This window comes from Harpia harpyja, chromosome 3 (genome assembly GCF_026419915.1).
Source record: "Harpia harpyja isolate bHarHar1 chromosome 3, bHarHar1 primary haplotype, whole genome shotgun sequence".
Taxonomy (NCBI): Eukaryota; Metazoa; Chordata; class Aves; order Accipitriformes; family Accipitridae; genus Harpia; species Harpia harpyja.
The window spans coordinates 4,976,917-5,001,903 of NC_068942.1; the positions used below are offsets into that span (position 1 = coordinate 4,976,917).

Here is a 24,987-nt window from a genome sequence, read left to right on the forward strand (position 1 = left end):
TTCTGTACAAGCGAAGAGCCTGGAGCAAGTTTAGCTTCTGTTGGTTTGTGTTATTTTCCATAGCTATGAGTTGATACTCTAGAATAAACTATATCCCAAATCCCAGAAATATTTTTGGACAGAGCTGTTTGTGTATTAGACTTTTTTCTCTAATGGCAATTTAATTTTTTTTTTCTTCTTCTTCTTATAGGCCTATACTCCCTGTTCCTGAGGGTAACTAGATTTCTTGCTTTCAGAAAACTGTTATTTTGGCAAAGTTGGAGACAGAAGTAACATGCCCTCTCACTATAAAATATATGTGCTTCTGTATGTGCCCATATGAAACGGTAATACTGTTTGATACCATACCAATGAAATATGGTAAATGTGGCCCCTTGAAGAAAATCTCATTGAAGTCCTGACTGATGTGCCCTATTTGACTCTAGATTTGCTACTAATTCTTGAGCCTCTTCTGTTCTTGTGTATAGAAGAAGGATTCTTATAGGTTCTTATAGAAAAGGGAAGAATTTGTTTAAGTGTACAGAAAGAAATAAAGAAAATCCTTTCCTCTGGGCAGCGTAAAAAACCGGTAGTTTGTGGAAGAACTGAGAGTAGTCTCAAGTTTATCTACAAGAACTGATTTTATCAAAGAACATGGTATATCATCTTAGCGAAGTCAGAGGCTGTACGAGCTTTTCTTGGCAGACTTGTGAAGCGGAGCCTTGTCTGACGCTTTGCCTGTCGGTTGTCTTGGAAGGGTGTTGGATTTTTCTCTCGCCCCGTTTTGCTCCGTTCCCGCGGAGGCGGGGAGGGCGGCAGTCTGCCGCTCTCCGTGGTGCTGAACGCGGGGCGCGGCAATCGCGGCGGCAGCCTGCCGCTCTCCGTGGTGCTGAACGCGGGGCCGCCTCGACTTTTTCGCTTCACTGGCACTGATGTCAGAAGTAAGTAAGTTTTACTTCCTGTTACGCAAACCAGTACGTTTCCCTACTAGCAAGATCTCTTTAGAGGCCCAACTTATATAACTACGATTGCCAAACCCTTTTTTGCAGTCAACATGGTGAGCTATAACATTGATTACGCTGAACACTATGAAGGTTAAGTGCAGTGAATTATTTCTCTGAAAATGTGTGCCATGCCATTTTGTAGTGGCTTCCCAAAAGCTTGACAAAAAGATGAAGAAGTGAAAATAAAAACAAGCCCTACTATTTTTTAGGGAGTTCTGTCAGTCAGCAAATTAAGAAATGTTTGAGAATATTTAAATGAGCAGCAGCATTTTATTCATATAGTCAAGACTCTAAAAGAGGGGTTCAACTTTGATTTCCTAAAGCTGACTTAGGGAATATACAACACAAAACTTGATGATTTCCTTCAGGATTTATACTTGGTTTAATTTTGTTCTGAAATAATTGCATTCTTACCTTTTAAGGATTTTACAAAGTTGGAAATGCAGTTGTCTTGTCATAAAATTCATTAAAGTTATCTGTTCTGTTTCTGGATGATGCCCAAAGTATCTGAGATTCAAAAGCCCTTGTAGTCCTCAAAAGAAGAGGAAATTACATCTTGAAATTATGTACTACTAAAAAAAAATTATTTTGATGATTAATCAAAAACAGTGATACAGGTCTGTAAGATGACTACCTTTTTCACCCTGTTTCTCCACTTAGGTGTTGCTACATTTTGTTTTGGGAAGCTTTGAACTTAATATAACTCTGCTGAGAGAAAATTCATTTGTTTGTATATGGAACAATTCTTGTAGAGTGAAGATCTTTGCAATATTATTTGTTTTCCTATGGGCAAACCACTGTTATCTCCTCAATGCAAAGTCAGTTGCTCAGCTCTGAGAACTTCCCAGTGCATTGTTTTGCAGTCTAAATACCCACAAACAGCTACAGTTCAAACGTACTACCTTAAGATCCTCTAGGGATCTCTATGCCTGAAAGGCTCAAATCACATATGCAAATATTCAAGAAATAAATCTGTAAGGAAATGCAACTCGGAGACTAAAATACAACTTGGAGTAACCCTTTGGCCTATCCTGTTGTCCTTGCAGCAATTTAAGGTCTAATCATAGAGCAGATGTGTCAACTATATTCTAGATGGATGATTAGAGAGTAAGTGGGATTCTTTCTCACCAGGAGGCAGATTGGGGAATTTGTACATCTGTCACTAAATTTTTTTTTTCACTTCTTTCTTTTTTTTTTTTTTTCCTTCAGTATGCTTCTCAAGATTTAACTGTCTTAGGAAATTGCCTAAAGCTAACTGTGTTACAGATTTGTAATGGTTGTTTCTGACATAACCTGATTGATAGAGGTTAACATCCCAGAACCAAAAAGGGGTTTTGATTGGGTGTTGGTACTGCCACACCTCTCCCAGCACAAGGGCATTGAGTTGCAGTTGCAAGTATATGCTAAACCAGTCTGTAACAGGAGGAAATAGTTAATTCAATTTGTATGCAGAATGAATACCTAAGCTATTCCTGTTCATTAGAGGGTTGTGAAAGACTTTTTGCAAGTCTGTCTTTTATCACAGTGGAATTTTCAATCATACATCCTTTTTGGTCAACTCCTATGTGTTCTTTTCTGTGAAAATAAGCACACTTGAAGCAATTTGATTTAATTTGACTTTCTAATTCAAGTCACTGATTTATTGCATGACAAGACAGAGGGTATAATGCATAGCTGCTCTTTTCTTATAGACTTGTGTTTGCCTTTATAAATGGTGTGTTACCTGCTGTCTGAGTCCCAGTAGGCTGTATCAGATGTTGAAACAAATGAATTTCCTGGTGGTTACACCTTCATCTCAGTTTATACCTTCCTTATGCTAGTTTTCTAAAGAATATGTTGCTTTCAAACAGAAATCATGTAGTACAGTAGATTGCATAGCTTATTTTTAGGTAATTTTTGTATATTCTCAGGCAACTGGGATGGGGTGGAAGCTGAAGCTACAATGCAGATTTCACTTCTCAACATGTATAGAATATGGGGGGTATGGATTACAGGGCTTCAGCATTAACAGCCCATTTCATGTCGTGCTTTCTGAAGTATAGTATAGTATTACCAGACAGGAACCTTCTGTGTAATGTAGCTCAAGAGCCTTACAAGGCAGCTTGTATCTCTTTCCTTGCAGATGTTCACAAAGCATTGAAAACTTTAGTTTTCTTTCTCCTATGTGGCCTGAGAAGCTCAAATGGTCAGGTTTGTTTAGCTTGTGTTGATTCTTGTTTTTTTTGTAATTGAGTAGAAAGTAAGTCTAATTCCTGGTAAGTGCAAGGGGATTTGTGGTTACTTAATACTTTGGTAATCAGTCCATTACTACTTTTTGCTTCTTTTTGGAATGTTTATGTTTGGGTTGGGGGCAATGTTCCTTCTTTATTATGATGCACTGGTATCACTAATGTTCCATTTTAATGGCATTTCAATGAATTTGTTGGAATCTCTGCATTGAGTTCTAGTGTATTTTATGTCCTGGTTCTGTGATTGAAGACTGCCCAAAATATAGGAAGTATATTAAGAACTTAATGAAAAACCTATGGCAAACTAACAAATGCAAGCATTTATTTAAATTCCTATCTGTAAAAGGAGACATTTCTGAAATGTATGTGGCTCTGTTGGTATGCAGTGAGCTTGTTCATTTTTTTTTTTTTTATTGTAAATAACCTTACACTTTCATGGAAGAGATGTTGTTTTGGAAGCTGTATTGTACACAGTCTTTCTAACTGTTAAACCATAGGTAGAAAGCCATGGAAGTTCTCTTAAAGTATGGATTAGAATTAGGGAGAGGATTATTTAATGCCAAGTTGCACACAAGTGCTCAGTAATATTTTTTTCTTGCAAGTCTACTTATATTTGATTTATATGTGTTCCTTGATTTAAAATTGCCACTATTTTCTCAACTGCTGATTTAAAAAAAAAAAAAATTAATGTATGCTGAAGAAAGAAGACTTCTTGGTTTTCCTTTAATCATCTTTCTCTATCATATTAGCTATCACAGATTTTCTTCTTACGATAGCTTGTCACACCCAAAACTTGAGGTCTTGATGAAGGTCCTTATTTGACTGACCCACCAGGAATGGGGAACTTTTGTTGGTGAAAAATTCTGAAAAGTCTTACCTACAGATTTTGTATGATCGATTGCTGGAAGAGTAGGAGTTAATGTCTCCTATTTAATGTGGAATAAAGTAAGTATTGTAAAAGAGGCAAATCTAGCAAATCATTACAATATAAGTACTCTTAAAATAAGCTTCCTGTATTCTAGCTGCCAAACAGAAGCAATAGTAGAAGCCTTTATTGCAGTTGCATGGGACGGCTTTTTAAGAATATTCCCTAGTGTAGCCCTCCAGAAGATTATATCACTGATGAAGTTTGGGTCCAACTGGATAACCATAATAAGAAAATACAGATGTTGGAATGGTAACTGAGTGTTCAGGTTGAGAAGCCACAGGATTCCACTTACTATATTTAATGTATTTAATGGGATGAATGGAAGAGAATGCTTTACGACAAAGCAATATAATTGTATGCTTTTACCAGGACATCAATTTTCTTGTAGGTCTCTAATGGAGATACAATTTTCCTACTTAAGTATACACAAGCTCTGTCTCTTTTTTTTTTTTTTTTTTTCTTAAATTGAATGGCTCAGAAAACTTGTGGTGGAAGGAACTGCACAAATTTTAATTATCTTGATAGATAGACCAGAGACTAGGAAAAAAGTGTATTCAGTCTTTTTTTGTGGACTGTTTTTAAGGAAATTAAGTTAATTACATCTTCACTGCTGTTTGTCATGTGCCTTTGTGTTTTCTCCAGGTGTATGCTAGACAAGTAGACATTAAGGTGGACTGAAAACTGGCTGAACTGCTGGGCTTAAAGTGTTGTGGTCAGCAACATGAAGCCCAGTTGGAGGCCAGTCACTAATGGTGTACCCTAGAGGCTGACAGTGAGGACAATACTGTTTCTTTGTTAGTGACCTGGATGATGAGACAGGATGCGCACTCAGCAAATTTGTAGACAATACAAAGCTGGGACAAGTGGTTGATAAAACAGATGGGTGCGCTGCTGTTCAGAGCTGGACAGGCTGTAGAAATGCACCAACAGGAACCTCATGTAAAGTCCTGCATCTGGGGCAGCATAACAAGTACGTGGTTGGAATTGACTGGCTGGAACGCAGCTTTGCAGAAAAGGCCCTGGGGTTCTGACAGACAACAAGTTGAACATGAGCCAGCAATGTGTCTTTGTGGCAAAGAAGGCCAATGGCATAGTGGACTGCATTAGAAAGAGCGTTGCCAGCGGCTCAAGGGCAGTGATCCCTCCCCTCTACTCGGCACTGGTGAGACACACCTGGAGTGCTGGATCCAGTTCTGGGCTCCCCAGTACGAGAGAGACATGGACATACTGCAGCAAGTCCAGCAAAAGGCCACTAAGATGATTAAAGGACTGGACCATCTGTCATACTAGGAGAGACAGAGAGCTGGGACTGTTTAACTTGGAGGAGAGAAGGCTCAGGGGGATCTTACAAATGTGTGTGTATACCAGATGGTAGGGAGTAAAGAAAAAAGAGTGGGCATATTCTTAGTGGTGCCTCATGAAAAGATGAGGCAATAGGCACAAACTAAAACATAAGAAATTCCACTTAAACATGAGAAGACACTTCTTTTGCTGTGAGGATGGTCAAATACTGGAGCAGGTTGCCCAGAGAGGTTGAGGAGTCTCCTTCCTTGGAGATATTCAAAACCCACTTGAGCAAGGCCCAGCACAGTCTGTTCTAGCTGACACTGCTTTGAGCAGGGACGTTGGACTAGATGACCTCCAGAGGGGCCTTCCAACCTCAGCCCTTCTGTGATTCTGTACACGTGCTGTTTCTGTAATAGTTAATGGGTCGAACCTTGAAGTTGTTGGTGTGAAATGACAAAACTAATAGCCAGTACTGTGTAAATACTGAGAGGTAGCTAGGAATTATAAAAGTTTTTCATTGTATGATAGATACCTGTAGGTTACTGGAAAGTATCCCAGTGAGCCACTGCAAACTTGTCCTAGATTCATCTCAGGCTGAGCTTTGTGAATAAACTTGGACTGTCAGGTGGTGTGATTTGAGCAAAAGTGACTGTGCTACCTTCTTTGCTTACTTTATGGTTTTGCTCCTATAACCTCAAAAAAAAAAAAAAAAAAAAAAAAAAGAGTGGAAGCTTAGTGATCAATCCTTAGTTTGAACATGAATTTTATTTTTTTGGTTAAAATCTGGATCATTTTTTCCAGAGAAAGGGGAAAAAAAATTACTTCAAGGTAGTCTGATATTTCTGGGGAAGTGGCTCAAATTCTTCTACAGTTATTAAAAATTCCATGAATAGACAAGTTTCTGTTCACAAAGTGATTGCTAAAATCATTTGGAAGGTATCATGTTGTGTCCCAGCCCAGAGACCTGAGGTTTAAACCACGCTTGACTCCTGGCAGCAGACTGCATGGCTTCTGAACTCGTAAACCCCATCTTCCTGTTGTTGCTTGGCAGGTTGGTCTATAAAATGCAGTGCAGGTAATGTGCTCCTTTTGTTGAATCTTTGATTGCAGAGTGCTCTACAGCTGTAGATTTACCTGCTGGCATGCTTTTGATTTCTGTTACCTGTTTGGCTTGGTAATGGTTATTCCTGTTCCTGGATTTGGATGAAGTGTATATTTCCAGGATAGGCTACTGTAACATGAAGCTCCTCATTAGCTTCCAGAAAGCCTCTCATCTGTTGTCTGGTACAACTCTAGGAGAAAGGAAAAAGGCAACAGTGAATGATGGAATTGGGCACACTGGCCATTCAGTCCCTGTGCCAAGACATGGTCTGTATCTGTTCTTCAGGTGAGGACATCTCCTACCCCACAATTATTTGGAATGTGGCGTGCCTTTTTCTGATAATTAAATTTTAAGGTACAGGCTCTGTAATCATTTATAAATATGCTGAGCTGTAAATGCAAATGGATCTTTTCAACCAGTGGGATTTACAGGCAAATTCTTAAGAAGAGTTGATGTTTTGCTGTGGTTCATACACAAATAAACAGAACACAGGAAGGATTGTAAGTCAAGTAGTTAATGTGATATTGATCTGTACTTGGCAGTTCAGAAAGTAGAAATGGGTTATCAGCACATCAGATTACAGGTACTTGAGGAGCATGTGTTTAGGCACATGTGGAAAGCGTCTTTAGGTGTATGTGCCTCCGTGAGGCTTTATGCCTTATGTATTTGGTATTGAACATCAAGAAACGGGAAAGTACAAAATAAGTGTTTTTCCCCTGTTTAATTATCAGCTTAGATGTTAGTGAATAGCACATGTCCTCTGACTTACCAAGACTTCTCTTTTATAGAAAATTAAGCGTAAATGTTTAGCAACAAGTGTGGAAGTGAAAAATGGTGGTTGTTTGTTTTCAGTCAAAGGTTGAAAGTTAGGTAGAAGTGGAAATCTGTTAATGTTCTACTCCTGGAAATAAATTATGCTGATCTTCATGGCATCATTCTCTAAATAATTAATTGTAAACAGAAGACATGAGAGATTACTTTGGAAAGCTTGTTGTTGTAATAACAATAATTCAGTATTTGTTTTTGGAGTTTCTGAAGTACTAAATTTTACCTAGGCGTAAATTGAGCTAATGCATAAAGACTGTTGAACAGCTAAAGGATATTATTGTAGTAAATTTTCTGTGGAAGTATTTTTGGGGGAAAAAATTTCAAGTTCTTGCCCCCTGTAGATTTTATCTCGAAGGAAGACTGGTGTAGTTAGACCGGCTTTTCTGGGGAGATGGTGTTGGCAGGGGATGCAACTTTTACAGCTGCAGACCATATTTGTCTCTTACCCACTTATCATGTTGTGCCCCTAATGCACTGGCCCAAGCATTTAAGAAGACTTGCAGTGAACCAGATAGCTGAAGAACAAGTGCCTGCCTTCTACCTTTCTGTGATGTCTAAGCAATCCTGGCCTAAAGTTCTAGGCATGTTTCTGTTGCGCTGCCAGCAACACAAGGACTGGATTGACAAAGCACCTGTATTTGCAGTGTTTCCATAAGGGAACAAAACTTTCTAGGTAAAGGGATTTTTTTTTTTTTTTTTTTATTAGAAGAAAAAAAAAAACAGAAAGAGATGGGCATATGTAGGCTTTGGGGTTGGGATATTTTTGGTATGCATAACTGTCCTGGTTACAGCGGGGATAGAGTTAATTTTCTTCCTAGTAGCTGCTATAATGTTATGTTTTGGATTTAGGATGAGGATAATGTTGACAACACACTGATGTTTTCAGTTGTTGCTAAGTAGTGTTTAGACCAAGTCAAGGGTTTTTCAGCTTCTCACGCCCAGCCAGCAAGAAGGCTGGAGGGGCACAAGAAGTTGGGAGGGGACACAGCCAGGACAGCTGACCCAAACTGGCCAAAGCGATATTCCATGCCATGTGACGTCGTGCCCAGTATATAAACTGGGGGGAGCTGGCTGGGAGGTGCAGATCGCTGCTTGGGAACTAACTGGGCATCAGTCAGCGAGTGGTGAGCAATTGCACTGTGTATCACTTGTTTTGTATATTCCAATTCTTTTCTTAGTACTGTCATTTTATTGTTGTTATTATTGTAATTATTATTTTCTTCCTTTCTGTTCTATTAAATTGTTCTTATCTCAACCCACATGTTTTACCTTTTTCCTTCCAATTCTCTCCCCTATCCCACTGGGTGGGGGGGAAGTGAGTGAGCAGCTGCGTGGTGCTTAGTTGCTGGCTGGGGTTAAACTATGAAAATAACATGTTTTTTTAAAGGGGGTTTTGAGATTTAGCAGTACCTTGGTTTTCCCCATTAAATGCTCTGAGCAGAGTTGTCTCTTGGTTACAATTTAAGGAAAAAAAAAGTCCTATTGAAAATGCAACTTCACAGATGATTATAGGAAAAAATCTTCAGAGCTTATCTTGTGGTGTTCAATGTCTGGCTAGCAATGCATGAGAAGGAATAAAATGCTATGTTGTAATTGGCTGTCTACTTTGTAAGTAGTAATGCATTTGTAAGAATGTACTCTGTGATTGTGGACAGCTTTTCTGAAAGACTGTTTCAAATAACTTTGAAGTATTTTCCTGTATTACTATATTTTTATAATGTCCTATGAAGCAGAAATTTGCCCAGTAAACCCAAACTTTTTCTGGTTTTTAAATTGGTTATTTTATTTATTTTTTCTTAAATTGACTTTTCATTGATCATAATACATAGATTTTAAATGCTTAAATATAACATACTTCTCATTATTTGGCATTATTTGGTCAACAGGAAGAAAAGGGGGAAAAATTAATGTAATACCCATTGTAATAAAAGGTATGAATATTCTGGACTATAGTAGAGGATACATTTTTACATAAAATTAATTCATAGTAATGCATGAAGTTTTTTGATGTTTCTTGTCGATGTTGTGGACTAAACTTTTCTGTTTGCATTCCACTGTATCTGTGGGGTGTGACTTGTGTCTAGAAAACCCTTGTTATGGTTTCCCAGTATATCTTATTTCTTCCTTCGTCTAGCAGTTCTTATCTACCCACAGACAGCAAGGGTAGGTCAGGCTCACTGGTCCATGTGTTCCAAATCATTAACAGGTTATGCACGAGCAATTCCTTGTTGGCACTGTAGTTGTGTAGTTTGTTAAATAGATGCGTAGCACTGACAAACTCTTGGGGTGTCTCTGGAGGCTCCAGACAGCACCAGCTCACAGGCAGCAGCACCCCAGCAATGCTGGGAACAAGACACTTCACCTGAACTAGGCTGAGTATAGTGCTCTGACCCAGGGACCCACATGTTAAGTCTAAAATGAAGGTTTACCAGAGACAAAAGGTTGATGTTTGTATAAGGCGTGTAGTGATGTTTTTTTTTCTCATAGGTATCAGTTCCTGTTTCCATGTAAAATTAGAGAGAATGAATCACGCACATTTCTGAAGATATTTTCTGTGCTGCAAAATATATTTGGCACTTAATACTAGTATTAAGGTGAATTACACATTTCTAATTAGAAAAGCATTCTGTCATGACTAAATTGCTGGCAGGAGCAGATGACCAAGTGCAGCTGACCAGGCAAGAGCTGGTCAGCTCTCCAAGTCATAACATCTGTTTGGAGTCAAAAATATTTCTCAGCCAAATAGTAAAACTTCAATCTTTCAGCCACAAACAGTGTTGAACATTGGTTGTTGTTTGTATTCCATGTAGTTCAAGACACCAGTGCTAATGGAGCAATAGACTTGCTTAACCTTATGACATAGAATATAACTAAACACTCCAGTACTCAATTATTGGCATAAAAAAAGGTGGTGGTTGTTGTTACTAACTTACTCTGTTGTAGTTCTTCAGACCAAGGCATATAGTATTTCAGTAGATTCCTATTAATAATTAAGTTACTGTTTTGTATAAAGAGTATTAAGGCCTTTAGCTGGCAATCTCCATATTCTTGGAGAGAGTATGGTTCTGTCTGTACCTCTGGAATGATATGCTAACGGAAAATACAGTAAAGCACAATTTAATTTTTTTTTTTTCTGTCATCTGGTAAGAACTGCAATGTGTATGATGCATTTAGAGTGGGGCTGGAAAAAATATGAATTACTCAAATGAGCAGCTTATGCTTCTTGGTAGTATGCAGTTGCACTGAAAAAGCTACTAGTATTTTTAAAAGCATTTACAAGCGTGCTTTGGAAATGGCTCATCCTCTAATTTAAAAATAGAGAGTGCAATACTTGTTTTATCTGCCCACCTCCCAACTTTTGCTACCTTGCTGCCTCTAAATTTTCAGAAACTTACTTGACTAAGAAGTATTTATTTTAGCTGGAACCTTAAATGTATTAATTTGTTCCAATATATTTCAGTTTCTGCTTTCACTTCATTGAAATGCTGTTAGGTTGCTTTTGCTTCAGTTAGTACAGACTTTTTTTCTATGTTCCTATGCTAATACAGTGCATTACATTCTCAAAGATAAAATCTGATATAGCTATTCCCTTACTTTAAAATACTGAGATTTATAATAGAGTAATTTGATAGAGCTGGAATTCAGGCTGCTGAAGAACATATTTATGATACAACATTCAGTTGCGTGCGTTTTATTTATTTTTTTACGTTTTTCCGTAAGACACCCATGTCCTTCATTTAGGGAATGAGTGGTGTTTATAGGATTTGTAGTTGTTCAGTGCTTTTTGTATGGAGTAAGTGGATGATGAGAATTTAAAGATACCTTCTGAATCTGGCATTGCATATAGGCTTATTTTTCACTTGGAATTTTCAGTGAGGGTCCCATTGCCAAATAATAATAATACCCTTGAAAATGCTATATGGTTTATACTTTCTGCAGATTATAGTGCTGCAAAAGCTGAGACTGAAACACTGCCTAAAGTGAGGAAGAACATTATGACACTTTTGTGCACAAAGACAGGAGTCAAGGGCTGTTTTGAGCATGGGATTTGATCAGTGTTCTGCAAATATTTATAACAATCTGATCATAAGTGTGACTTTTTTTTTATGTAATACCTTTTTAACTACATTGTCTAGCTTCTCTAACTAAAACTAAGCCCTCTTCATGCAAGATACTGCATGTACATTTTTAAATAAATAAAATAAAAACCACAGTTTTCAAAGTATTTCTGATATGAACTAAGAAGTTGAGCACTTGGACACCATTTAAACAACAGGGAAACTGACCTTTGGGATCCAATGGCTGAGATTGTATCTTGGTGACAGGAGGGAGGTGAAAGCTTTGTGGTCAGAAGTTACTGTTGGCATCATCAAAGACAATGAGAATATAAAAGGTTGAAATGTTGGGTGAAGGGCATTGCAATGATAGTTGTGATTCTGCTAATGGAATTGCATGTGGTTTTGTTGTAATTTTTTGCAATGTATTGGAGGAGTTTTTTTGAGTCTCTGAACCATGAAGCTCTTTTGCAGTAGGAAAAACTATTTTTTCTAGGAAGGAAGCCAAGTGTACCTGCTGCCTGCAAAGGTATTAGCAGTATTAAGAACAGCTACCAAACCCATGGAAGACCTATTTTTTTTTTCCTTTTTTCATTAAATAACATGTATATATGTTAGAAAAATTGAATTAGAATAATGTAAGTTAATCTGGGTTTTTTGTGTTTTTTTGAGTTATTTTCTTGCTATATAAAGATGAGTGAGGCTGTTTAGTTCTTTCCATCTGATACTGTTTCAGAACTTCTGTTTTTTTTTTTAATCTGAAGCCTTGCCTTTTAGGCACAGGTAACAGAATGGTGAGTGTTTGTTATTTCAGACAATAAAATTTAGAATACAGTGCCTGGACTTTTGTTAAAAAGGTGTTTTTTTCCAGTAGTATTTACAGCAAAACCTTCAACAGCAAAATTATAGGTTAAAAAGTATAGAAAGATCATTCTACAAAATGTGTAAGTTTGTAATGACTAATACAGCATTTATGTAGTCACATTCACAAGAACATTTGGTGTCTTATTTGTATCATGAAAACCTGCCAGATTGTCAAAGTAACTTTCAGAGAACCTAGGTGATTTTTCCTATGATTTAACAGGTAACTCAAATGCCTTTTCTGTAATACAACATTATTTCATGTTTGTAGGTAATATATGCTTTGAACACTAAAAATGATGAACATGAAGCTGCTATCCAAGCTCTTAAGGATGCTCATGAAGAAGAAATTCAACAAATTCTTGCAGAGACCAGAGAGAAGATCTTGCAGTATAAAAGTAAAGTTGCAGAAGAAATGGATCTCAAGAGAAAGATCCAAGTTTTAGAAGAGTCACTGGAAGATCATAAAAAGATGAAACATCAGGCCTTGACAGAATTTGAAGCCTATAAGGATAGAGTTGAAGATATGCAGCTTTGTGCAGAAGCTCAGCATGTCCAACGTGTAGTGACCATGTCAAGAGAAGTAGAAGAGATCAGAAAGAAATTTGAGGAAAGGCTACGAAGTTTCATACAGTTGCAAGTGCAATATGAGAAGGACAAGCGTACAGCTCTGGAAGACTTGAGAGCTGCCCACAGGCTTGAGATTCAAGAACTTCTGAAGACTCAACAGAGTCAGAATGCTACTTTAAGTAAGGGGCAAGAAAAGCTAGAAGAATTGCATAGACTGGAGCTGGAAGACTTGAACAGTAAAGTTGAAGAGTTAAGGCTGGAAAGAAAAAAACTCATTGAGGACTATGAAGGCAAACTCAGCAAAGCACAGTCCTTCTATGAACATGAACTTGATTCTTTGAAAAGATCTCAGCTTTTTACAGCAGAAAGTCTGCATGCTTGCAAGGAAAAAGAAGTGGAGCTAAGGAAAGAATTTCAAAACCAGGAAAGTATTTTACGGAAGAATCTGGGAAAGCTTAAAACTGAATTGCAAATGGTCCAGGATGAAGCTGCCAGTCTACGGGAAAAATGCCAAAAACTTCAGGTGGCTCTTGGTACAGCAGAAAACAATGTTCAGGTAAGATCAATGATATGTTGTTCCCAAGACTGTGAATTTTCTTTCCCTATTTAGGCTGTCTTTCCATGAGGCTGGTAGGTTGAGGTGACTGGAACATGTAAACTTAATTTTCTGTCACTTGTACTTGATTATCTTCTACTTCTAATTTTTTTTAATTTATGTATATTTAATTTTGTGTTTAAAAATTTATTTTTAAAAATTTATTTTGTGTTTAATTTTCCGGACTGAATTAGTACTACTTTATATTTGAGGACAATCTAGAAGCCCCTACCCAGGAGAAAGTCTTGGTCTCCTTCCTTTCAGCTGTTCATGAACAGAACTTGATTGTTCTAGTTGTAGTACCCAAGTGTAGGGTACTCAATAGACTACTTAAAACTGTTGCCACTTAAAGAACAGACAAAAACCCAAACCAAACCCTGTTCTCCTCTCTCCAAAGGGGAGAGGGGTAAGGGGAAGCTAAGCAATATCTTTGGATCAGGTCTTCGCACAAACTCATCCCTCCCTCCCAAAAAAAAGATTCAGAGAGGGAAGGAGGATGTTGATGACTGGTACCATTTGAGATGTTATGCTGACGAACTTGAATGCTTGCTAGAAAAGTGGTACAACCCCTTATCTAGACTGTACAGTTTCTTGCAGAAATGTATTTGACAGGAATGTCATACAACTGACGCTAAATACAATGAATATTCTGTATTTAGTGCCGTCTTGCTTGTAGAGGTCATTAGTGACTATCTTGCCTAAGGGTGTTGAGTGTTAAGAAAATTAGGTTTGTGGGAGGCAAGAAAAAAAGACAAATTTGTGAACGTTTTAACTTTTTTTATAACAATATCTTCAATGATGTTTTCACAAGCAGGAACTGAAATACTGCACATGTTTTCAGTGTGTACTGCTTTTGGCTGGGACAGAGTTAATTTTCTTCACAGTAGCTGGTATGGGGCTGAGTTTTGGATTTGTGCTGAAAACAGTGTTGATAACACAGGGATGTTTTCGTTCCTGCTGAGCAGTGCTTACCCAGAGCCAAGGGCTTTTCTGCTCCTCACCCCACCCCACCAGCGAGCAGGCTGGGGGTGCACAAGGAGTTGGGAGGGGACACAGCTGGGACAGCTGACCCCAACTGACCCAAGGGATATCCCAGACCATGGGACGTCATGCTCAGTAATATAAAGCTGGGGGAAGAAGGAGGAGGCAGGGGGACGTTTGGGGTGCTGGCGTTTGGCTTCCCAAGTCACTGTTGCACGTGATGGAGCCCTGCTGTCCTGGAGATGGCTGAACACATGCCTGCCCATGGGAAGTGGTGAATGAATTCCTTGTTTTGCTTTGTTTGCACGTGTGGCTTTTGCTTTACCTATTAAGCCGTCTTTATCTCAACCCATGAGTTTTCCCACTTTTATTCTTTTGATTTTCTCCCCCATCCCACTGTGGGAGAGTGAGCGAGCGGCTGTCTGGGGCTTAGTTGCCTACCACAGTTAAACCCCAACACAGTGTTATTTAGATACTGAAGTTTCTTGTCCTTAAATAAGGACAAGACATCCCAGAAATACAAAGACTGGATTTTTTTGTTCGGAAAGAAAATAAGACTGAGTATGCTGGGCTTGAAGGAAAATATTCTGTGAAATTCTGCTTGGGTTTTGGTAGCTGTGCTTAGGCCGCAGGAACAGTAATCTCTGTGGGTAAGCTTAAGTATCTTGTCTTTTGCATTTGTACTTACTCTCAAGTTTCAAAGCCAGAAGTACCTGAAATGTGATGGTCGTAGTAATTTTGGAAGCATCTTTGGGTAGAGCTGAGATGGGCCATGACCTTTTCCCATTTACGATCTAATTCCAGCCCATCTTTTGGACTATCCTGCCTTCTTGTGTAAAGACTACAGGGTATAGTGAAGGATGACTGCTACCTTTATCAGATGTTGAATTAAGAATACTTTCTTCTGGTTTCCCAAGGAGCCTTCCAAAAGTTCATTTCCAACTCAGTTCAGTTAACGAAGCAGAACTCTTGCCTTTCAATTGACTACATCAAGGAGGTCAGTTTCTAGTAAGCTGCAGTGAAGAGGAAACTCACTGTATATTGATCATTCCTGCAGTAAGGGAGTCCCTCTTGGTTGCAAAGATGAGGAAGAGTCTAGTACAGTATTCGCAGCAGACTGTAAAGTCAAGTCCTACTCTGATCATCGTGGATGAGGTGGTCAAAGGCATAATCTCAGCACTTCTGGTGTCCATGTTCCACTACACATCCTGTCCAGTATTTTCCCCAGTTTTATGACACTTTACTATTCCAGTGACTCAAATGATGAGACATCAAGCTTTCTTTTTAAAACAGAACAAGGTTCCCTTTTCTTTCCTGCATGGCTGGGAGCACACCATCATCGCACTAGCCCAGAGCTGCTCTTGTGAATCGGTACATCAGACTTAAAACACTTTAAAAGTTTGATTTAACTAATTGCCTAGCTCTCGTTTTATGCATATCCATGTGCAGCTTTATTTGTGTCAGTAATAAACACTTGCAGTTGCAGTTAAGGACATTGAAAACTGCTGTGAACATATAACATATTCTTCAATTTGAAGAACCCTGAGATACCAGAAACCAGGTTTCTCAAATTGGCCCCCAAATTCTGTGGATCATGTTACTGTTCTTATTTTTCATACACCTTTTTGAATATTGTCACATTTCTCCTTTGTATCCTTGTCATGCTGTATATCAAGTTTCTTGCAGTGCTTCAGTAATATGTTTGGAAAAACACATAATACAAAATTAATATGATGGTAATATTACAAGATTTCAGCATGTGTATGAATGAAACTTGTTTACTGAAGGGTCTTTTCTGTACATTTTAACTTAATGCTCATTTAAATTTAAACATGATAGTATACAATGATAACAGGCATTATACCGTGCTTCCTCTAGGTTCTTCAAAAACAGCTAGATGATGTGAAGGAGGAGGAGATGTCATTGTTAAGCAAACACAAAGAAGTGGAAAGTGAGCTAGCAGCTGCTAGAGAGCGCTTACAGCAGCAGGCCACTGATCTTGTTCTCAAAGCCAGTATGTATGATCTGGAAATGAACTTCATTCATTTATTCTAGCCTTTCCTTCTTCTGTTAACCTTGTGCAGGTTTAGAGTGCCTAAAGACTGTTCAATGCTGTCCATAGAAATTTCTGACAAGCTTTCGGTTTTTTTAACTGTTTTGATATAGTATGCATTGTACTTAAGACTCTTTTTTTTGTGTACTTATTTGTCCAAATGTGCTGCTACTTATAGTGTGTACGTATCTTCCAGGCCTTGGAATTTCTTGCCTTAACTGCACTTGCACAGAATGCTTCTGCCATGTACCTGTCTGTCTGTTCTCCACACAGTCACTGAGACATGCTTCCTGTTTCTCCATAGTTTTCAATTGCCTTGTCCTTTTGTTGAGACTGCAGTACTTTGCTTTACACCTACTGTCAGAAGACTTGCAGCTTATCAATTAATAAATCTGTTAGGGTTTTCTTCGTAGGTGTTTTCTCGATTTCTCTGTGCTCGTTGGCATATGGAAACGCATAGAAAATGGTTTAAGACTTGGCTGTACACGTGCGGGTTTTAACTTACTGGCATTGTCTGTCTAGCAAACTGCTTAGTGGTGGGGCATGGGCATGAGCCCAAGTACTTGAACTTGGTTGACTATACCATAGGTAGGACTGTAGGCTAGAAATAAGCCCTTGGCTTATCTTTGGCCTTGTTCAACTAGGCCAGTCATAGAAATACCTGATTATTTTCCATACAAGTTAGCACAAGCCCGGGGGCCCTTCCCAAAAGTCAGTTTGGATAAGATCACCTTGTTTTGAAGGCTGGGATGTTGCCAGACTGTGCCAGTCAGCCTTCGGGCCAGAAAATACTTCACAGTGTTAACTTGCTAATACTGTAATAGTTTACTGTTTATACTATATATAATACCATATTTACTGTAATAGTTTACTATTACAGATGGCTACATGTGGCATAGCCCTCAAACTCGGTATGTGGCCTATATCAAGGCTTTATTTCTGTCCTTTAAGTAATTAAGCAGTTCCTACAGATGGACTGAGTGCGTGCTCCCTAGGAATGCTTCGCACCTAGGACAAGTGGCATAGATGAGCTAGCTAAGGTAAAGGCTAGGAATAGTCTAGGCTATATGTTCGGGCAAGATAAAGGCCAGCAGGGACCCAAGACTGCAAAGTCCTACTGCATGTAAATAGCTAAAAGGAATGGGCTTCCTGCTAAGAGCATCTCAAATAGGAATCTGACCCTTCAAAAAGTTACGTTTGAGGCACTCAGAAAAATTCATGACCTGAGGCTTGGGAAAAGAAGCCTGTTCCTGTACACTCCTTGACCATTGCTGTTTGTTTCCCTAGGTAGAAGCATGGGTAGGGTTCAGCAGCCAGCCCCAGATTTAGTGGAAACTGGAATATCCAGGCTGGTTTTTTTTCGCTGTGCAATAAGAACCAGGAGCCCTGTTTACAGTCGTGCCACCAAGCAATTACAGTGTGATAAAATTGATTACCAGCCTGTTTAGAAAGGGTTTCTGACGCTGGCCCACTGCCATCTCCTTTGAATTTCAGCTCACACTTGGAAGTCAAAAATCCTGCCCCAAAGAAACTAAATTCTTATACTTAATTGCCATACAAAATACTTACTTGTATTGCAGTTTGAGAATGCTGTATTAAGTTTATTATGGGAAATTAATATATTATTCTTCCCATTTATCCTGAGATTCCAAATTTGAAAGGAAACTGCTGCGTTTCATACCTTATGTGTAGAATATGAGGAATGGGAAACCTCTACTGTGTGTCGGTATTGCTAGGACAAAAGCTCTAGATCAGTGTGTGTGTGCTTACAATAAAATATGCATGTGCATAATACTTCCTGACAAACTTGAAATTCTTGTACAGTTATTCTCCGTGTTACATTCTAAAATCTGGGTTTGCAAATACATTTCTTAAACAGCTGAACTTTTGAAACAAGGTAGTTTTTGAAATGTTACAGAAGTTAAGTGTACCTGTTATCTTAAGTTTTTCTCTTCAGTTTTTAGTATTATCAAACAAAAATGCCAAAATGACTCTTAGAATTCTTCAGGGCTTAGTACAATTAGAGGTGTGCATTGTTTATAAAAATACTACTAATTTTGAAGCATTTTTCATGGCCAAATTCCGTTATGTATCCCACTGTCCTTCACATCAGTGTCCACAGGCAACAAAGGCTAAAACGGTTTCCTTTGTGGCTCATGTCTTGCTTTAACCGCAGACGGAAGTGAATCTGGAGGCTCAGTGGTTTTGTCTTGTGAGAAAGTGACACACAGTCCACTTGCTTAGCTATTTCTTAGTAATTTAAATTTAAAAGCAATGCTCTGTTATTAAAACTCAACTAATCTGTTATTTTTGAAGGTTACAATAAAATGGGGGGGGGGGAGTCTCTCCTAGAGCTTGTGACTACAAAAATAATACATTTATTCCGTGTAAATAATACAGTTTCTTATCTGGATGCTTTCTTTATGTGAAACTGTTAAGGATCTCTGTATAATTCTTGAAAGTCTGTTTAGTTACCACTTCATTTTATTATATGCTAATTTTTAAAAGGCATATTTCAAACATGTCTAGGTCATGCAATTTATGAAAGGGAGAATGGGGTGTTTCTATCAAAAGAATCCATTCCAACATGGAATGTCAGCTTAGGTATGACTCTATGATGCTCTAGAAAGATGTTAAAGTAATGGGAGAATATCCCCTCTGGTTCAGTTGAACAAATTTAGGAGCATCCTCTCAGTTGTTCAACTGAACAAACCTAGGAGCATCCTCTTTTCAAAATAGCCTGCTACTCCCTCCTACACCTTTCCCAGAATAACAGGAGTTTCACTGCTTTAGTCAGTTACCTACTAGTAGTATTTTCAATAATACAGATATAAATTCAGAAGAACAAGGGCAAAAACTTCTGAAGTCATAAATCTTTTTCCACTGTGATGTGAAGGACAGATGATTACACTGTCTAGCTTTGTAGATTTTTTTTTTTTTTTTAATAAAGAAATTAAAAGCAAGCCTCTAACCTGCAAGTATTTGGATCATACTTTACTGTAGAGAGAATTAGTTCTGTTACATCTTTTAGTCATACCCCTATAGCAAAATAAACAAAGTGCAATTCCAGAAGTTTTACATAGTTTTAGCTGCTATACATACCAAGCTGGTTAAATTATGAGTTTGATAAAACAGTAACATCTTTACCATTAGACTTCAATGTTCTGCTTTCTGTTGTGTAGCTTATCGTGGGGTAAAAATGTGTGGGTTTAGGTGGGCTAAGTTCTTCAAGATAGACTGTCTGTGTTCATACTATTGCCTACCTCTGCTCTCTCTTGGAGTCAATATGCAACTCTGAACCAGGAAATGTGAAACTAAAGGAGAGCCCCAGCACAAAGCACTCTACTGTTGTTGGACATTTGACAAGAAAACTAAAAAAGGGAGAAGTGGAGGGGAGGGTAAGCATTGCAGTGAAGATAATGGAGATCTATATGAAAACTTCCGCTAGAGTTGCACTTCTAGAAATCGCTGAAGTATGAATGTGTACTTCAATTATGTGAGACCAATGCTGTGAGGTTTTAAAAAGCTGTTTTGTTTTTAGGTCACATTGGAATGCTTCAAGCTACTCAAATGACTCAAGAAGTTACAATCAGAGATTTGGAATCAGAAAAGTCTAGATTAAAGGAAAAACTATCCCAACTGGAAGAGGAAAGAAACTTACTACAAAGCAAAACCCAAAGTCTGGATGAGCGACAAAGGCAGCAAATTCTGGCCTTAGAGAAGGTTAAACAGTTTATTTGCTTTAGTTGAATAAAAAGAAAATACTTGGAATTCTCAGGGAAAAAAATTGATTATGTTTTAATTTTTGTTTGATATGACTGGACCAGGACCAGTAGTAGTATATTCCAAGTATATCTCGTGTAGCAACATACAATGACTAATGTAGAGTGTAAAGTGAGAGTAGAGGGAAGTCAGACTGCTTTGGACATCTTCTAACAATTTCATTTAATTTATGACCTTGTTGTGTAGATGCCTAGTATCTAAAGTGTCTCATTAAGGAGAAAGGTGAAATGGTTAAAGAACAATTAAAAAAAGCCATTCTCTGAAAATGTGCTGAACACATTTGAAAATACTGAACTGAAATTTTCTATAGGCTTGATACCTGATTGCTGTTTCCCCAGCTTAAATAGAGCAAAAAAATAGATTTTAATATGGCTATATTTCTTTGCATGGATATATTGAAACTACCTTTTTGGTTATTGAATTATTTTGTGAGTGCTTTTTGTTTGCTCAGTTTCTTTTGTATGGAAGTTAATTTTTGTAGGTTTATGTCATCAGTAATGTTTTTGTATTTTTTTTTTCCTTCTACTGTTCAGATTTTACCACTTAATAGAAATAACTTTATTTTTCTCTGTCTCTTTTAGAAAGTAAATGAAGCAAGGGAGACACAACGTGAATATTATGAGAAGGAGCTGGTAAAATTGCAAGCAAGATTGGAAGGAGAGGCTGCACAGTTAAAGGAGGCTCATTCCAAGACCTTAGAAGAATTGGCGTGGAAACACCATACTGCAATTGAGGCTGCGCACAGCAATGCTAATAAGGATAAGAAAAAACTGCAGATGGTACGTTTGTGTTTTCTTAATAATCAAACATATTACAAAAAGCAAATGTTACGGTTTGAACCTTGTGCTGCATGGTTTTGTTGTATGGCAAGTTTTACTTGGAGTTACCTGCAGATCAGCTGTGCCTCTCTGAAGAAACTGCTCAACCTTTATTAAAATAACATATATCTTTCCCCCCAAAAAAGAGCATTTGTACTGTCACTTGTCTGCATACAGAAGAGAAATTCTCAACTCAATACAACTTTCTTTTTGAGTACAGTATGTGTGTTTTTCCAGGTGTTGTGACCCATATTCAGAAAGGTTAGTATATCACTCAAGATCAGTTCTTCTGAAGGAGATGAAAGATTATGTTACTCTAATATTTATTTAAAATTTTCATAAACAGTCCAGAAGTACAAAAAGATTAGTACTTGACTATATGTATACTCAGAAGACAACAATAGCTGTTCCTAACTTACATCATAAAATTATGCTAACTGTGTATTGACTATTCATTTACCTTTGACTGGAATCCTGAAACTGAAAGGCTTTGTTTCACAAAATTGGCCTTTTCTTTGTTGGGATAAATGAGAGGACCAATTTTGGATTATTTCCTAATCTGATTGTATTTACATTATACACAAATTTTGCCTTATACAGTAAACCAGGCTAAATACTGTTTAATTTAAGGCTCTGTTATGCTCTTCTGGTGTGTTCACAGGAAATATACCAAGAAACACAGTTGTAGTTAATGATGTGCATCTTAAAAAAAAAAAAAAAAAAAAAGTCTTAAGTAAATTATTTTACTAGTGTGTTGCTTCTTAGTTCTAGTTTGAATAAGCCCCGAAGATATATATATATTTTTTTTTTTTTTTCCCATGTCTGCTAGGAATGGAAGTAGTTCTCCGAGACATACATGCATCTGATCTTTCAGGTTTACTTTCTTTGTAACTTTAAATATGCCTGTTATTAAAACAATGTCTCTTAAGGGTTTTGGGGAATATTTTTCTTTTACTTCAGTAAGATCTTTTTGTTTTGTTTTCTTTTGTTTGTTATTAAAATAATGTCAAGAATAAAACAAAGGATATCATAAAATGTTCTTAAATCATTAGTTAAAATAGGGAACAGCACTATAAATGTGAGAAATCTGAAACTTGATTTTAGCAAGGGAAAATTAACTATGAAAATATGTCAGGGTCAAGATCTCAGTAAATCTTAATCGGTATACTGTCTCCTCTGTCAAACCTGTCTCGCTAAGCACATGTGTTGTTTGAGTAATTCAAGGAAGAATCAGTCAGTCTCAAATGTGGAGAAGAGTTGAATTTATTATGAGGAAGAAGCATGGTACAAGGAGCCTTGGGGTAGAAGACATGAGGATTTATTAGGACTGGAAGACTGGGAAAGGCATCTGGGGTTTGGAAATCTTTGGAAAAAATGGAACAGAAGGGAATTCTAAAGAATAAGAATAGGACTCAAGAAATGGCTTAAAAATATCTCTGCTTCAATTCTTCCATCTATAAAATGAGCTGTAAAAATGGCATCAGTTCATAGGAGGATTATGAAAATAGAGCTGCTAATATTTTTGCAGTACTGCACAGCTGTACTGACAAGTATCATAAACGAACTAATTACTCAGTTATCAGAATAGGGTCTGAATAGCACTAGTGAAATTTTGCAGCCGGCAGATTTCATAGTGCGAACAAGAAGAATTGAGCAAGTCTCACTTAGCAAGCATCCTTTGTCCCACATGGTCATTGATCTGGGCCCAGTGAAGAAAACATGCACTTGTTGAGTTACGTTGTATAGCAATGTATTATTGAAAGTGTAACCCTCTGTTTTGTCCCTTTGTCCAACTGCTACCGTGAACAAAGAGATTGAGCAAGCAGTTCATACACAAATTATTTATTGCCTATTGCACACCCTAATGGAGTGCTAGAACTTAGAAGCTGCTAAGCTTAATGTGCTTACCACCCCCAGCAAAAGACTTGAGGAGTCTGGTTTTGGATGAGGAAGGGTTGGCCCCTGTTGCTTCTGGGAATGAGCTGGATGACACCAAGTTGCTGTCTTCCAGCTGCCTGGTTTTACACTTTTTCATGACAGTCTTTTTCCTCTTGAATTCCTGAGCGCTTAACTCTCCTTGTCTCCGCAGTCTTACCAATGCCTGCAGTTGTACTTTGTTTCGTGCCTGGCTCTGGTCTATGTATTTTCATAGCTGTTTCTGAAATGTTATTGATTTCTCAGAAATCTGAGCTGAGGGCTACACAGAGGCACTGAATCGGTGCTAAGGCTTGCATTGCAGCTGAACCCCTAGGAGGGAGTTAATAAAGGAGCCCCTAGGAGGGAGTTAATAAAGGAGCCTCTCTATCTGCATAGAAAACCTTGAAGTCATGTATTACCTGGCTCTGGAGCACCTTACTTGGCGACCTTAATCTTCTTCAGGCAGGCTTTGTCGTATAATATATTATATATAAATATATATAACAAAATATATGAAATATATAATATGACATATATAATAAAGGTCTTAATTTTAACATGTTTCATGTTAAGTATTTTGTGACAGAAATTGTTCTTCTGAAAATATATTCTGAATATTTCCTTAAAAAAAGAAAAAAGTTTCTAACAAATGCATATACAACATAAGCTCATGTAAGAGAGACGTAATTCATCCAACAGAGTTATTTTCAGAATTTGGCTATTACTCCACAGAGATTGAATGAAAACAGAGGTGTTACTTGATTCCTTCCATATAGTTGAACTTGAAGGCTAATGGTTGATTTCTTTTGGTTCTACATAAATTTTATAGATATGGTGTGGGGCTTTTTCTCGTTTATTGTAACAGCCTGAAAAACTTCCCAAAGCTCAGTCTGGATTTTAAGATTTACTATTTTCTGTGAGGATTATGTGTAGAAGATAGATGGGTGAAGGCTGAAGGATAAGCATATTATCAGTTTAATTTTATAAAAAGTGAAAACTTCTGCATTCTGTCAACTCAGATTGAAAAACTGTGAAAGTAGATATAGTTTTAATGATTTTGATAATTAAGTGCAAACTGAAACTAGTAACTGAGAGGAAAGTCCTGTTTGGCTTTATTTTGTGATTCATCAAGGATGTTAGATTAGAAAATTAACTGAAAAATTAAGACATCCATTGTAAAAGGAAATAAATGTTCATGTTTTAACACTTTAAGGAAAGGACAATTCTTCGATATTTATGCCAGGAGGAATAATTTTCATGGGGTATACCTGTACTTTGCGATGACTGTATGGCAAGTATTTAATATTTCTTCCATCCTTCTTATTTCTGAAGGAGTTGGAGCAGCAGTTTGAGAAGGAGAAACTGCATTTGGAGGATGATAAGAATCAGCTCCGACAGCAGCTGGAAAACCTTAAGGAAGAGCTGACAACAAAACTGACTTCTGCCAATCAGGAGGCAAGGGTTAACTTAATTGTATCAGCTAACGGTCCTGTGCACTAGACCACATTTCATCAATAATGATCTTGTGCTTAGAGTCCAGTACAGAGCTAGGACTACACTGTTCAGTCTGTTTAGTGCCTTATTTGTGTTTAAAGTGGAGTATTCTTCAAACATGGTAAGTTACTTGACTGATTCTGAGCACTGGTTTTATTGTCCTTTACAAAATTAACAAAAATCAGCAAAAGAGATTGAGGTACAAAATAGTTGATGTAAACAGCCTTTCTTGTTTTAACTCTGCTTATCTTCTCATTAGGTATGCAGACCTCTACACAAAATATGTCAGGAGACAGAGGGAAAATTAACTGTATTTAAACTCATATTTGGTTACAATTAACATATTGTAAATTCTGTCAGCTTCCTGACTTGCAGATGATCTTCATATATTTCCATCAAAAAATGACATGAAATACTTAACTTGGGTCTTACTAGAAGTATTTGCAATGTTTTGATATACGCAATCAATGTTAAGTGTATCATATCTCAATTTTTAATTTTTTC

General features: G+C 37.6%; 1 protein-coding gene across 12 annotated transcripts in view; it reads left to right on the forward strand.

Moving 5' to 3' along the window:
* Positions 1-24,987, forward strand: part of FAM184A (family with sequence similarity 184 member A) — a 74,159-nt gene that overhangs the window by 9,707 nt on the left and 39,465 nt on the right. For all 12 annotated transcript variants that reach the window (XR_008234263.1, XR_008234264.1, XR_008234262.1 and 9 more), the window contains exons 2-6: positions 12,544-13,398; positions 16,297-16,432; positions 20,013-20,194; positions 20,836-21,033; positions 24,322-24,444. Coding sequence is in view for 8 of the 12 variants with exons in the window: in XM_052781216.1 (XP_052637176.1) it covers positions 12,544-13,398; positions 16,297-16,432; positions 20,013-20,194; positions 20,836-21,033; positions 24,322-24,444 (1,494 nt within the window). In the remaining 4 variants the exon portion in view is untranslated. The remainder of the gene's footprint in view (positions 1-12,543; positions 13,399-16,296; positions 16,433-20,012; positions 20,195-20,835; positions 21,034-24,321; positions 24,445-24,987) is intronic.